We start from the raw sequence: 14530 nt of genomic DNA, 5'->3' as shown, positions 1-14530 counted from the left end.
AAGTCCTGGAGATCGGTATTGGAATACAGATAAGACGGCGAACCATTCACCATCTTTTTGAAGGCGGTAAACTGTTCATCGTCTTCATGAAGACGGTGAATGGATCACCGCCTTCAATGCAAACTATATCAGTCCCTTTTTTTAACAAGTTTCTAACAACAATTTGTACAAGTTTGGAGTAAGAAATTTCATGAGAATAAAAATTTCAACAAGAAAAACAACAAAACAAAAAGAACAACAAGATACAAACAATAGTATAGAAATATCAACAAACAAATATGAACTAAATAAAGAGATATATAATATTATACAATGTGTTCGATCTAAATCATATAAATGTAAATCCCTCGATCTTCCTCTCCCTCGACGTCCTCGGCCACGTCTGCGTGCACGCCCACGATCAACATCAAGCTCAACAAGAGGTACGTCATCAAGTAGCTCGATACCGGCGATCTGATCGAGATCCGCGATAATGATGCCCTCAATATGCTCCGGAATCGCTTGAGTCTCCTCTGGCTCTGGTCTATCACCCTCGACAATGGCCGGTGTAGATGCTGGGCAGTGCTGTGATGATGACGGGTCATGACGACGAGAATAGACGAGTCTAAAGTACGCTTGCTAAACTGATGGCGGAAGCGAGTCCAACATTAAAGGAAATGTCGAAGGGGCGACGGGCATAACTCCAACGTCAATGGCAGATGGAGACCATGACACTCGCTGACTCCATGTCGAATATGATCCAATAGAAGACGGAGACCGTCGCATCTAATTTCCCGATGTCGAGGTGTGAGCAAAATCTCGACCCCCTATATCCCTGGCAACAAGTATCACAGGAACATACTCTAGTATCGACTCAATATGGGCACATATGCCCATCAGAGACTCTAGCATTATATGGATCGCAGTGGGATCATCAACTAGCTGTCTCATGCTGTAGTGAGTATGTCGTAATGCGCCCACCTGCATTATAGATAAAAACTCAATTTTTTCAATCTATATTAAATATAAGATTAAAATAATAATTAATATATGAGTGATTGTATCAAAGCTCTCTCAGTCTGCCCACGAGACTGGTAAGTCAATGAAAGACGATGTACTAGACAAGAAATCCATCTCCTCGTTATCCGCCAATACCACTGTATGTAAATGGTGGCCGCCTGTATTGGATCTTCACCACTAATTGGCAGCTGGTCGAAAATGTGTTGTTATCGCTCTTCCCATCTCTCGATGTGTGCAGCATAAAAGATTGCCCAATCCTCATCTAGCCGCCCTTGAGAAGTCACACGACGGATGGTCTCCACATTAATGGGTATATGCTAGAGAAGACCAAACTGTCGTAGAACTCTGATCTGGTACATGCATCTCTACAATATGAAAGCAAATCAGCATAGTCCTCGATCGCCGGATCTGATTGCCATGTACACAAAATGCCGGTAAAGCGGCTATAACAGCATCTGTGTATACGACCTCCATATAATCTGTGAGCAAGCCAATAGTCAGCTGAATGCATTAATACATTTGTATAATATTGAAAAAGATGGTTGCATTAATACGTACCTGGGACTCTCTTTACTGATCTAACTCGTCTCGATAAAACTCAATATTTATGGTCCTATCCACATGAAGACCAAAAATATTAGACCACGGGTACAATGCAGCCCCAGTCATAGGCTTACCATCCACACAAAGACCAGAAATAACTGCCATATCCTGAAGTATAATCGTCGTCTCACTATGGCAGAAGTGAAAAGTCTGTGTCTCTCATCTCCATCTCGACCATAGCTCCTAATAAAGCCTGATCCAGTTGCATGCGTCTAAGTCGTGAAATATAGTAGAATCTAGCTTGTCGTAGCAGATCGAGCACCGCTGGATGATTAAGTCTCCACTGGTTTAACTTGCGGCTATACTTTATAAACTGAACAGTACGATACCCCTATAGTGTAAACAAAATAGTTAGATCAACAATTCTATTTATTAATACTATGATAACTTTCACTTAAAATTTTTCGCTCTCGTCTCACTCTTGATAAATCCAAACCTATGGAGATGTTGATCTGTCAAGACAGACGAATCAACCGGTCTCGCGTCCGCTAGATCTGCCATCTGCAATATTAAAGATTTTGTAATTAGTAACATATTAGCAGAAAGCGCATTAAATATGAAAAGTTTTACAATTACTATTAAGTTAGGTAACAAGTCCTACGTTGGCGTCCTTGTTTTGCTCTCTCTGTATTTTGTGGACAGGTGTTTCTATAATGGCCTTCCTGTTTACAAATGCTATATTTTGTTCGTCGCCTTGCGGTTTCGTCCATTATTTTATGAATACGTGTTGATCGTGGCCGACTTTTCTTTCTTCTTACGGGAGGCGGTACAATTGGTGGGCCCTGGGGTCGTAGCCAGTGTCGCCTATTTGGAACAAGATGAAAATATGGTGCGTATAGGGGTGGAAACGAGCTGAGCTCGAGCGAGCTTATGTTAGCTCAAATTCGGCTTGAAATTAATTTCGAGCCTAAATCTAGGCTCAAGCTCGGCTTGAAATTAATTCGAGCCGAGCTCGAGCGAGCCTAATTTCGAGTCGAGCCGAGCTCGAGCTCTAAACGAGCCGATTGAAATTCTCGACATTATATAATCAATAGTTTAATTTTTACATAACATTATCTAAAATTTGATGTAACATATCCAATAGTTCAAAATACAAAATAATTACAAGAAATGTGAGCTAGGATGACTGCCTGACCGGGTGAGGGTCTAAGGGAGAACGAGAGAGAGAGAAAGAGAGAGAGAGAGAGAGAGAGAGGGGAAAAAAACTAGGGATTTGAAAATTTGAATGTTATCATGTTTTAGGGTTATGTGCAACAGTGAAAGTCTGAAAGAGAGAGTGTGTTATGTAAATTTAGAGTTGGGCTCAATTGCACGGTTGTACTAATTGGGTTTATTTTATGGGTCAACAATAATGGCCCAAATTAAATTAAAACCTATATATAATTAAAATACATTATATATATATATATATATATATATATATAGAGAGTAGGGCTACTGTGCTATTAGGAGCATAGCAGCCCTTGTGCTCCTAACTTTCTAACCACCCATCAAGATTGATGGGTGGGTAGAATGTATGAGAGAGGGAAGAGATATTGGAGAGAAATTGGGTGTCTCAATTTCTTTTCTCCTTGAATTTCTCTCCAACATCTCTTCCCCTTTTCATTCTAACCACCCATCAAACTTGATGGGTGGTTAGAAAGTTAGGAGCATAAGGGCTGCTGTGCTCCTAATAGCACAGTAGNATTTCGAGCCTTTTATTTTGTTCAAGCTCGGCTCATTTAATTTCGAGTCAAGCTCGAGCGAGCCGAATATCGAGCCGAACACGAGTCGAACGCGAGCCGGCTTGCTCGTTTGCCAGCCCTAGGTGCATATGTCTCGCGATAACATTCAACAGTATACCAACGGGAACAAAAATTATGAAAGTCTATTCTTCTTTATGAAGTACTGTAAATTGCTAAAAAATGCAAGTAAGGTATTCCAGCTAGCTGGAATTTGCTGCAATCACAATCCGCATCTGGTCCATTCAGGAAAACCTTATAATTGAAATCTCATATTTTGACCTCAAACTCAGCAAGCCCAAATCGATAGACAATGTGTTCACACGCCGTCTCCATATTCATTGTAATCCGACTTTGTATTTTAGGAGCTAACATGCCCGTCATACCTTCACCATCTTTACGTTGCTGCAAGAAATAACTATTAAGTTTGTAAAATGTCCCTGTGACAAATATTGTGATAGGCAGAGCACGAATTTCCTTAAGTACCCTATTTAAACTTTTTGACATATTGGTGGTCATCAACCTGATGTTGGAGCACTACCAATAGCATAGAATTTGTCCAATAACGAATCATTTTTAAAACTTTTATTCATATTTGCTTTTATGTGTCGAAGACACAATCGGTATGCATGCCCCTGTTGTTAGAAAATTGCATACAGCAAAAACGCAGCGAAAAAATAAATCGAGTAAATTTGATTTTAAAAACTCTCGAGATCCGATTTCAAAAATCAGGCAATTAGGATCCCTCATGTTTTTAAGATTAAAAGAGAAAAGTAAGATCGAATCTTTATCTTTTGCGTGATTGGATCTTTACCTCAATTTGATGATCGTGGAATTGGGTTCTTTTGAAGCCGCACATGCGTCCGGCCTCTATAGGTATCCACATGATGTTGATGATTTGATCGATGTTCTCACCGGGGTGCTAGCTCCCTTGCAAAGGACGTCTTTATTGCTAGAAGATGAAAGAGAGAGGAGAAGAGAGATGATGGCTAGGATTTTCTAAAAACTCCCGTATATTATTTATAGGGATATATAATCCTCTTATTAATAATATAATTAAGGATAAGTACAAATCTAGATTTAAATTTATCATTTCCTTAATTTGTTAGATCGATCAAATCCTAACTTGATTTGACTTGAATTTTATCTTAATTTGATCATATCAAATTAATAATGCAACATTTGCATATAAATTCTCTAATAATTTACTAACTATTAGCAAGTCCTCTCTTGTAACATTTACACTTTAATACCACTAATTTGTAATAATTACAAATTAATCCAATTATCAATATATTGACAATTAGGTCCTCCAACGATTCAAAAATCGCGATCTAGCTATCTGATCAATCACAACCTCTTATGTGTGTGACTCCATAGTTCTATTCTATCTGATAGTAGATATATCTTGATCACTATCAACGATATCATTGAAACTCCTTTCAGTAAATCGGAACAATTCCAACTTAGCCCAATAAGAATTATCGATCATCTAGATAATTCTCATGAGTCTCACCATCCACCAGTGACGCCCAGCAGCATGTAGTGGCATTCCAGTAGAATGGAATACTGAACCTCTTGGTGCAGTTACCGTGTGATACAGTCCTTTTATCATGAGTCCCGACTAGACGGAGGTCATGAAATAACTCGTCAAACCTCATCGTCTGTCATATATTAAATTTATTCGACTCGAGTTTCTAATATCGGAAACCTTTTTCCGCTATTAACTCTGCCCTGGCCAAGTTCTTCTAAACTCTGTCTCATAAATCACATAGGACTAACACCCCTATCTACCAAGGGAGATAGATTCTCACTACAACAAAATTATCATTTAACGGCAATTTAATAGCGAACAGCCACTATTAATTATTATCTAATTATATTTTAGCGGCAATTATTTAAACTATATATTTTTATGACTAATATTTATATATTAAATATATTTATTTAGAGCCCAATAGTATACTTAACCCAAACCCAACTGGATCCCACCCTACCTGAGCCTCACCATGCGTCGACTTCTCACTACGCTCGATTAACCCCGATTGCAGGAGAGAGAAAGAGAGAGAGGGAAAGTGAGTAGAGAAAGAGAGAAAGCTCGGAGGTAGCCGCGCTCCTCTAATGGCGAAATCGAAGACGAAGCATCTCTCGTACATCTCCTTCCCCTCTCAGATCATCCCCGCGCTCTCTTACTCCACCCTCCAATCGCTCGTCATCTCCCCTAAGAATCTCCTCTCCTCCTCTACCTCCTCCCGATTTCGGATCAATCGCATCGTCTCCTCGAACCCTAGGATCCTCTTCCTTCTCCCAGCCCTAGCTTTCCTCGGAACCCTCCGCCTCGGCCCGGTAATCCCCTTCTCCCCATCCCCTGGGCCCAGGTCGGCGTGCGATCATCGTCGTCGTCGTCCTCGTTTCCGGCGGCGCAGGGGGAGTTTTGGAGGCAACCGGATGGGATGAGGTACCGGCCGTGCCTAAGCTTCAGCGAGGAGTACCGGGAGGAGCCGCCGGAGGGTCGCCAAAAGTACCTGCTGGTCGTCTTTAATTCAATTTCGTTACTCATTTTCTATTCTTTCTTTGAGTCTTTTTAATCCATGTTTTGTTTTCTTTTTTTTTTTTATTTTTTTTATGGTATTTTTAATTCATTAGAATAGAGAGAGATCGGAAATTTGCTTCTTGGGTTGGAGGATCTGATTCTGCAGTAGTGGAGGTGAGCTTTTTTCTGTGATCGAGGGTGATTGGATTTGTCTATATACTATTTAGTTTTTGATTTCGCAAATTGGAGCAGTCCGAGCATTCGATCGGTAGCTTAGGTGCTTTTGTGTTAACTCAATTTTCTCAGCATTGTGCAGATTCTCGACAGATCGGAGATCTCGCATCCATTCTCTTCGAATCCTGTTGTGAGTAGCTGGATACTGATTACTTTTTATAAATTCATGTTTATTTTATCATGATTTGTTGATATTTAACTAAATGTATACTTTAGCTGTATAAGCCTTCTACGGGTGGATAATCCTATAAAATAGTATGGTGGATAATCCTAGAATTATGGTTTTGTGGGCCTACTGATACCATGAAAGATTAGTAATGCAGTAGGCTGAGAACTTTGCCAGAAGTTTTTTAGGGATGATTTCTTGTAAGATCGCGCACAAGCCGGACAACCTGTTAGTAAGTTGAAAAATGTTATGTTCTTTATGAGTGGCTTTCACATGTATAATATAACATCAATAACTCGATGCATTGGATGACTTCTCCAGTTTAGATCCACTAATAGGTTGACACCACTTAGCGGGGCTGGAGGAATTTTCTATACCCAGGTTATAGAGAATTTGCTCCCTTTTTATTGGGTAGTGTCATTCTAGTTTAGTTACAATGTGAACAACTACTTTCAAAGTTTGCAAGGAAGATAATTAACTTTCAATAATGGTTTTCAACTAAGCTATGAGTTCTTGTAGGAGCTCAAAGGAGGCTATCATGCTTTTCTGGCTTTGTTGAGCCTAGATTAGTTGCTTTGCATTGAATTTAGTTGTTTATGATGTGGAAAAATACAATCACATTATATAGTTATATTATTATGAAACTTGTTGGTCAAATCATCCTATCTAGTTCCACTTCCATGTACAGTTTTTAGAATCTAGTTTCAAGCTTTATATGAGTTCTTTGTGAATTTGATCATTGTTTCATAGTGAGCTCACATTTGATTTTTTTTTTTTAACTTTCTTCCCTATGGAGAAAATGTGAATTCATTGTGTATTTAATAACTCAATCTAATTTTGTTTTGGCATATAAATTCTTTTTGGCAAGTCTAGTTGGTCTTGATCCATCTATCCTATAGTTCTTGTAGTTAAATCTTCGCAATGATGTGATTGATTTCAACTTTTCTGTATATACCTGTGCGTGCATCATCTACTTAAGACTTTTCTTTCAAAATGACGAGGCTTATGATCCATGTTAATTGCTATTATGTGAATAGTACTTGAACACAAATACTATGCAAATAGACCTAATTTCAGCAGGCTTTACAAGATAAGGAAATGGCTCTTTTATTTTGTGATCAATTTACTTATGGAACTTAACTGATATTCATGAATATTACCATTGATTATTACGAAAGAAATAATGATAAAATCATCTACAAATTCTGTAGAAAATTCAAATGATAAAAATTTATAATATATGTGTATATATGGAGTCCGGCTACTATACTATTATGAGTACGATCACCCTCGTACTCATAAGTTGTTTTCGATGATAGAGCTTCCGAATCGACGATCTATACCGTTAAACATTATTTAGAGCATTTAAAACTTCTAGAAATCAAATTTTATAATTTTCGATATCATTTACCCTACGATCAAAAGCTCACAAAATTGACAATTTTTAACGGCCGGTATGGGGTACTTGCTAGTTTAACGGTGTAAAAGAATTGGAATAGGTTGAATTTTTGATAGAAAATTCTATTCACTACCTAGATAAAGATCAATAACTCCGATCTTAAATTGAAGGATCCGATCATCCATTTTTAGGACGTCGTTCGATTTTGACCATTCATTTTATGCTCGTTTGATGGACTTTATTATGATTTAGAAAAATTACAAAATTTATTTTCTGTAAGGTTCAAGTACTCTAGATCATATTTAACGGTGTGGATTGTCAATTCGGAAGCTCCAACATCGAGAACAACTTATGAGTACGAAGGGTCCACTACTCATAAAAGTATAGTAGCCCTACTCTGTATATATGTATGTATATTCGAGCTATACAGAGCCAAACACAAACGAGCTCACTCTAGCTCGTGATCAACTCGCTAAAATTTTGAGCTACAAAATTCAACTCGTATCGATCTCGAGCTCATTTTCAAGCCGACCATGAGCTAACCCACGAACACTAGCGAGCTGGATTGCCGGCCCTATTGCTAGCATAGCTATATTTAGCTTTAAAATGCCTACAGAATATAGGGGTGGTACCAAAGTGGTCACCAAAGTGGCATATTTGTATCCCTAGTTAAATTAGTTATCTACGGATCTTTTGGAGGGGGAAAAAAAAAGAGAGATTGATAATTAGTTAAGTAAATGAACTAAATTTCTTGCTTATAATGATTAAGTTCTCAACCTTTTATTGTTATATATTTAAGAATGTGAATATATTTATATATGTTGAGTCATTAATTAAATTAATTAACTAACTCACTGCATCCATGCGAGAACCACTCCTTAATTTGTACTTGAACCCAAAGTTTACTTTTTAATTTTTTTTAATAGTTTTTCTCTTACTTTGCCAAGAGACAAAAGCTTGTGCATCTCACAATCTCCGAATCTTCTTCTTATTTCCTGTCTCTTATATTATAAAATCATATAATTTCTACATTTGGAGCTACCCGTTCAGCTTTAACTGATAATATAATTTCTTCCAATTCTGTTTGAAGTTTTGAACTGATTATAAATTACTCTTTCGCAGCAGGTATCCTATAGATATGCAGCAGGACGAAGAACTGCACTGCTACTCGAGCGGCACGCTTCTTGCCTTGCAAGCTCTCATCTTTTGCATTCTAGAGGTTAGTTTCTTATTCTACCTTATGACTCCTTGGTTTCCTGACTTGGTCTTATGTCTTTTAGATTTTCTGATTCCTTAAACGTCTTCATGCCATCTTATGTAGTAGATCAAGTTAAATTTTCACGCAGCTTGATGGTTACTTTTTTTAGCGGAATTGTGCTGTGCTCAAAACACGTTTTTTGTTTTTTGGCCTCTGTATAATCAAATAGAACTTGTACTTGTAGAGAAACTTTGTCAGATTGAATGCTTACTGTATACGGTTCGTATAAAGAAACCTTAGAAGTTGAGCTAAGTATGTTATCTTAAATCTGTTTTTATTTTTTCAGATGGTGCAAATAGGTAGTAGCCCTTAGCATGAAAGAGAAACAGATATATGCTTTATGCTCATTTTTCTAGTACTATACATTTTCCCTTTTCTCACTCCATTTCCTCATATATATTTTTAAATTCAAATTTTAAATTTAAAAATTATATATAAATAGTACATCGATCTGGTCTGTTTTTGAAAGCATGAAAATATTTGTACTTTTAATTTATTTTCGATGATGAGATATTCGATTTGACGGTCGACTCTATTAGGTATGATTTATGCTATTAAAAATATTTGAAAATCAAATTTTATAATTTTTCGACATAATTTACTAAGTTATCAAACAGTTTCAAAAATAACTATTTTAATAGTCGATGCGGCGAGTTTGTAAGTTTAACCGTGTAGAACAATTCAAATTAGATAAAACGTTAATAATAAATTCTACTTACCATCAAGATCAATACTTTCGATATGTGAATAATAAATTTTCTTTGTCCATTTTCTCTCAAATTTCTATTGAGTTTGTTCATAACTGCAGTTCTGGGACAATAATGATGGAACCTTTTCATTTGGAAATGATATCAATCAGGTACTAATTGTGTTACTCTCTTTGTAAGTAGCTTACTGAAGTTTAGAGGATGAATGTACTCAGAACTCTTTCTCATTTCCCATCTAGTTTAATCCTAGTAGAATATCATTATCCTTGTCTAGTTTTCTTCATAACTTCCTCTGGAGCTTTAGTTTTGTTTTGTTTTGCAGAAACATTATTCAGTCTTTTGTGTGTGAAAGTAAATTTGAGCCTGTCAAGCCTATTAAACATTAATTTGTGAAAATGGGGGCATTCATACCTTATAAAATCTATCTACATATTTACAGATGTTTTCTTATCTGCTCGTGCGATAAGTTTTTAACTTTCCTGATCGTTTGTTTGATCTTTTATTTTGACCATGTGATGCGTATGACAGGTGAGTCTCCTGACTGAAAATGGCAACACTAAGGATGACCTAAGGCTCCCAACTGATGAGAGCCTGCTCATGCAGGTTAGTAGTTTAGATTAGTTTCTCCAATATTTTATCTTGTAGTGTATTATAGCATGAGGGGGAGAAAATTCTGCCAAGTGGTCTATAAGTTTCATGACGTATAGGCTCTTGATAGTTGTACAATATTCTTATCCTAGGGCATAGGACACAGTCTGTCCTTATTAAGAAATTGACATCTTCCTAGTGTTCCTTTTTTTCTTCTTTTTTTTTTTGCGTGCGTGGGTTTATGCACAGTATTGCATAAATAAACATAGAAGCTCTGGTTATGAGCTTCGGCAATAACGCATTAAAGTATGATGCCTTATTGCAGTGCGGCAATTGACAGCCCTAACTAAGGGGCGTTCCGTGATTTCGTGCCTCCCCCCTTAGAGATGTTGGATATCCAAAACGGTTTTCTCGATCATTTGCTTATGACTTTCCTGTTCGTCGTGTTGTTTGACAGATCAAAGATGGATTTGTTGAAGGGAAGGATCTGGTGGTGAGCGTGATGTCCACAATGGGCGAAGAACAGATCTGTTCTCTCAAGGACATTGGGCCTAAGTAGTCGCCCATCATCTTCTGTCTGGTACAGGTTTATTTTTTTGTTTCTTTTCTTTATTTCTTTAGCTATACGAGTTCTTTTCCTTTATGGTAAATATAATTTGAATCGTATTGCAGATAGTTGAAAGTCGAGAAAAGGTTGGAGACAATGACTAGGGTGACTCTTGTGATGCAGTTCGTGTATCTGTTCTTGTATGTATAGATGGCTCGAGCACTTAGAATTTGGAATTTTTTCGAGATAATAGATGTTTACCGTCGTTTAGAGTCGTTTAGAATTTATTATTGTTTGGCTGGAATTCAAACAAGCATTTTGTAGTTGAAACTCATGTATGAAATTTATTTTTAATATTGAAACTGTGATTTGTCGCAAATCATGATTGCTCTTTGATAATGAATGTTTTCTAATTTCAATTTATTGAAATATTTAATTGTGGATCAAGCATTTTAATATATATATTGCAATTGCCGCTATAAGTCTTATTTAGTAATTATTTAGTATACTTTTAGTGGCGATTATCATTAATTATAATGACATTTATAATTGTTGTTATTGGATAGGATTTAGCGGCATTTGTTTAGACTTTTACCAACCGTCCAAACAAATGCCATTATAACTTTTACCGACCCCACCATTAGTGGCAATTACTACAATTGTCACTAAATTATTTAGCGACAATTATAATTGTCGGGATTTTAGAAAATAATCACCACTAAAACTTAGTTTTGTTGTAGTGTCCATCTAAGTGCGCACCCTATTCCTACAATGAACCTATTGCAGCCAACATGCACCGCAAGGACCCGAATGCCTAGGGATCAACTGTATGTACAGTCAAACTACAGTAACCTCATTATGAATAGCTGAGACACCGCAGGTCAAAGGACCAGTCACACTACTACAACATTGAGTAAGTCACTGACGAGTGAGTAGACATTCAAGTAACTTCTCGCGTTGGTTACGCTTAGTACCCTTGTTCTCTAACAACTACTTGCATATTCGCTTCAATGTCCCCACACTGTCGACTCAAGACTGGTCTACCCAAAAATGGAAGCGACCTATGCATCAATCTCATCGGATCAATCACCGTCTCTGTGATGATTCATTGATCGGGAGCATTTAGGAATTAATCACCAATGACACGTCTCAAATTCTCAACTCTTGAGAATATATGTCATCATCTTATTAATTTATTGGATGATTTATGGACACATACACAATATAAATGAAAATAAGAACCCAAATTTATTTATAATATTTTAAAGTCAAATACAAATTTATGTTCTAGAAAAATACATGTGTCGGCCTGGTTAGTTTCTAAGGCATACATTTAACAATCTCCCACTTGTACTAAAGCCAAATCAGCTATATACCTAAGCCCCATCTTCTCAAGACGGACTTCAGTCTTCTGCTGGCTAAGTGATTTAGTCAATAGGTCTGCCACGTTAACCGTGGAGTCTACTCTGTGCATCTCAATGTGTTTCTTGTCGAGGTAGTCGCGTATTATATGAAACCGCCGCTCTATATATTTGGATTTCTGATTAGACCTGGGCTCCTTAGCTAGGGCTATGGCGCCATTGTTGTCGCAGTAAAGTAGTATGGCACCGATGGCATCACACCTAGTTCTGCAACAAATTTCCTGAACTAGAAGGCTTCTTTTGCAGCTTCAGATGCGGCGATATACTCTACTTTCATAGTAGAGTCAGCAATAATCGGTTGTTTGGAACTCTTCCACTACACTGAGCCACTATTGCATAAGAACACACATCCTGACATAGACTTTCTATCGTCAACATCAGATATAAAGTCTGAATCAGTATATCCTTATATTTTCAACTCTCATCCTCCAAAGACCAAGAACATATCCTTAGTTCTTCTCAAGTACTTGAGTATATTCTTCACAGCAGTCCAGTGCTCATCGCCTGGATTAGATTGATATCTGCTTGTGACACTCACAGCAAGCGCGATATCAAGTCGTGTACACAGCACGGCATACATAAGACTCCTTATAGCTGAGGCATAAGAGATCTTACTCATACGTTAAATCTCTTCAAATGTATTGGGGCACATCCAATTCATACATTTATAAGGTTTCTATATGCATGGTCCATTATCAATTCATATGTTCTTTTACATTGAAAGTATACAAGAGATTCCCAACCATAGCCGCATATCACAATACCCCTACTATGCATGAATGCCACAAATACACATATATGCTCAAAAAGGCGACATAGACATAATGAGAAATTGGATGATTTCGGATAGTACCCCTACCTCATGGGAATGCCGGAAGGCTGCAACTCAAGTCTCGCAATTAATTTATGGTCGCCTATTTTCCTCGACCCACAGCAAACGAAGCCGAAATGGGGGTTTTCCCCAATATCTCGACGTAGACTCGTCAGAACTCCAATCCGAGTCTCCCAACGTGTCGGTTTGTCTACCAATTAGGGCTACAAGAGATCAAACCCAAGTTAGATCTCAATTCTACAAAAACCCTAATTTAACCCTACGGTTTCCATTACCAAATACCCACTATTTCTAGGAGATTCATGAATCAATCTACCATAGAATCTTCTTGAAACCACAATTAGAAGGACACTAACCAAAATCCTAGCTCATAACCACAAAACACACCTCAAGTTTTAGTTTTCTCCACAACCCCTTGCACAAGAGCTAGCTTCACCCCTAAGCAAGCCTTCTTTCCCACCAATCTCCTCTCTTGGAGCAAACCCTAGTGAGAGAAGGAGAGAAAGGGATAGAGTGGAGAGTCTTAGAGAGAGAAAGAGAGTTTTCTCTTATGTTGGTAGTGTGAGGGAAATGAGAGGGGAAAACAACATAGCACCCCATATAAACACTCCCACTTGTACAATTACACCTAGCCCCCTCAAATAACAGAGTTAGACCAACTTTGTGGTTTTTCATATACGGGGTCCGAACCTTGCACTCAGGGTTCGAACCCCGAGAGCATTTCCAGCACAAAAAGGCTTGGAATTTCCTAGCTTGCTCTCCCAGGCCCAAACCACTTATCTAATGTATTCCGAATCACTCGAAATAATTAACGGACCTCACCAACTCGTCCACTACCACACTTCGATCAATTTGACGGAAGTTCGATACAACTCATTGGGGATTCGGTATGTTACAAGTATGGATATGCGAACAATAAACAAAGGCAACCGCCATGTAGATGTTAGAAAATTGCGTACGGTAAAAACGCAGCAGAAAAAGAAATCAAACAAATTTGATTTTGAAAACTCTCGAAATCCAATCTAAAAAACCACGCAATTAGGATCCCTCATGTTCTTTAAGATTAAAGAAGAAAAGTAAGATGGAATCTTTACCTTTTTCGCGGATAGATCTTCACATCAAATACTCAATTTGATGATCGTGGAATTGGGTTCTTTTGAAGCTGCACACGTGTAATATACCGAAAATTCAGAAAGTAAATATCGAACTTTAGTCAAATTGACCAAAGTGCGAGGACGGTACACTTCGGAAAGTCTGAAGGTGTTAAAATGATCAAAAGTGCGTTGTGGAAGGTTTTCGAGAGCTAAAGAATCAAATTCTGCAAAACTGCAGATTTTGAGCTCTCGGGGATCGGTCCCTGGTGGGAGAGACCAGTCCCCGAACGTGTATGAAAGGAGACAGCCGAAAAATCGGCTAAGTCCTGAGAAACTAGCTCTCGGGAGCCGGTCCCTGCCTGAGAGACCGGTCCCCGAGAGACCGGTCCCCCAAAGAGAGACCGGTTGCCCTGCGCGCAGCAGCTCTT

At 38.0% G+C, this 14530-nt stretch overlaps 1 protein-coding gene across 12 annotated transcripts; it reads left to right on the top strand.

Moving 5' to 3' along the window:
* LOC109722486 (eukaryotic translation initiation factor 5A-2-like) lies at positions 5315-11134 on the top strand. Of its 12 annotated transcripts, none has more exons than XM_020250566.1 (8): positions 5315-5854; positions 5970-6030; positions 6173-6220; positions 8781-8874; positions 9722-9772; positions 10149-10223; positions 10666-10788; positions 10881-11134. In XM_020250566.1, the coding sequence occupies exons 4-7, from the start codon at positions 8794-8796 to the stop codon at positions 10765-10767; spliced, it is 309 nt and encodes a 102-aa protein (XP_020106155.1). In that variant the 5' UTR covers positions 5315-5854; positions 5970-6030; positions 6173-6220; positions 8781-8793; the 3' UTR covers positions 10768-10788; positions 10881-11134. The 12 variants fall into 12 exon arrangements, 7 of the variants coding, with proteins under 7 accessions (XP_020106155.1, XP_020106157.1, XP_020106152.1 ...); XM_020250568.1 differs by having other exon boundaries at positions 6163-6220; XM_020250563.1 differs by having other exon boundaries at positions 6163-6220; positions 8778-8874.

This window comes from Ananas comosus, linkage group 16 (genome assembly GCF_001540865.1).
Source record: "Ananas comosus cultivar F153 linkage group 16, ASM154086v1, whole genome shotgun sequence".
In the NCBI taxonomy this organism is placed as follows: Eukaryota; Viridiplantae; Streptophyta; class Magnoliopsida; order Poales; family Bromeliaceae; genus Ananas; species Ananas comosus.
The sequence above is the reverse complement of the archived record's forward strand: the minus strand, read 5'-3'. Positions and strand labels throughout refer to the sequence as shown.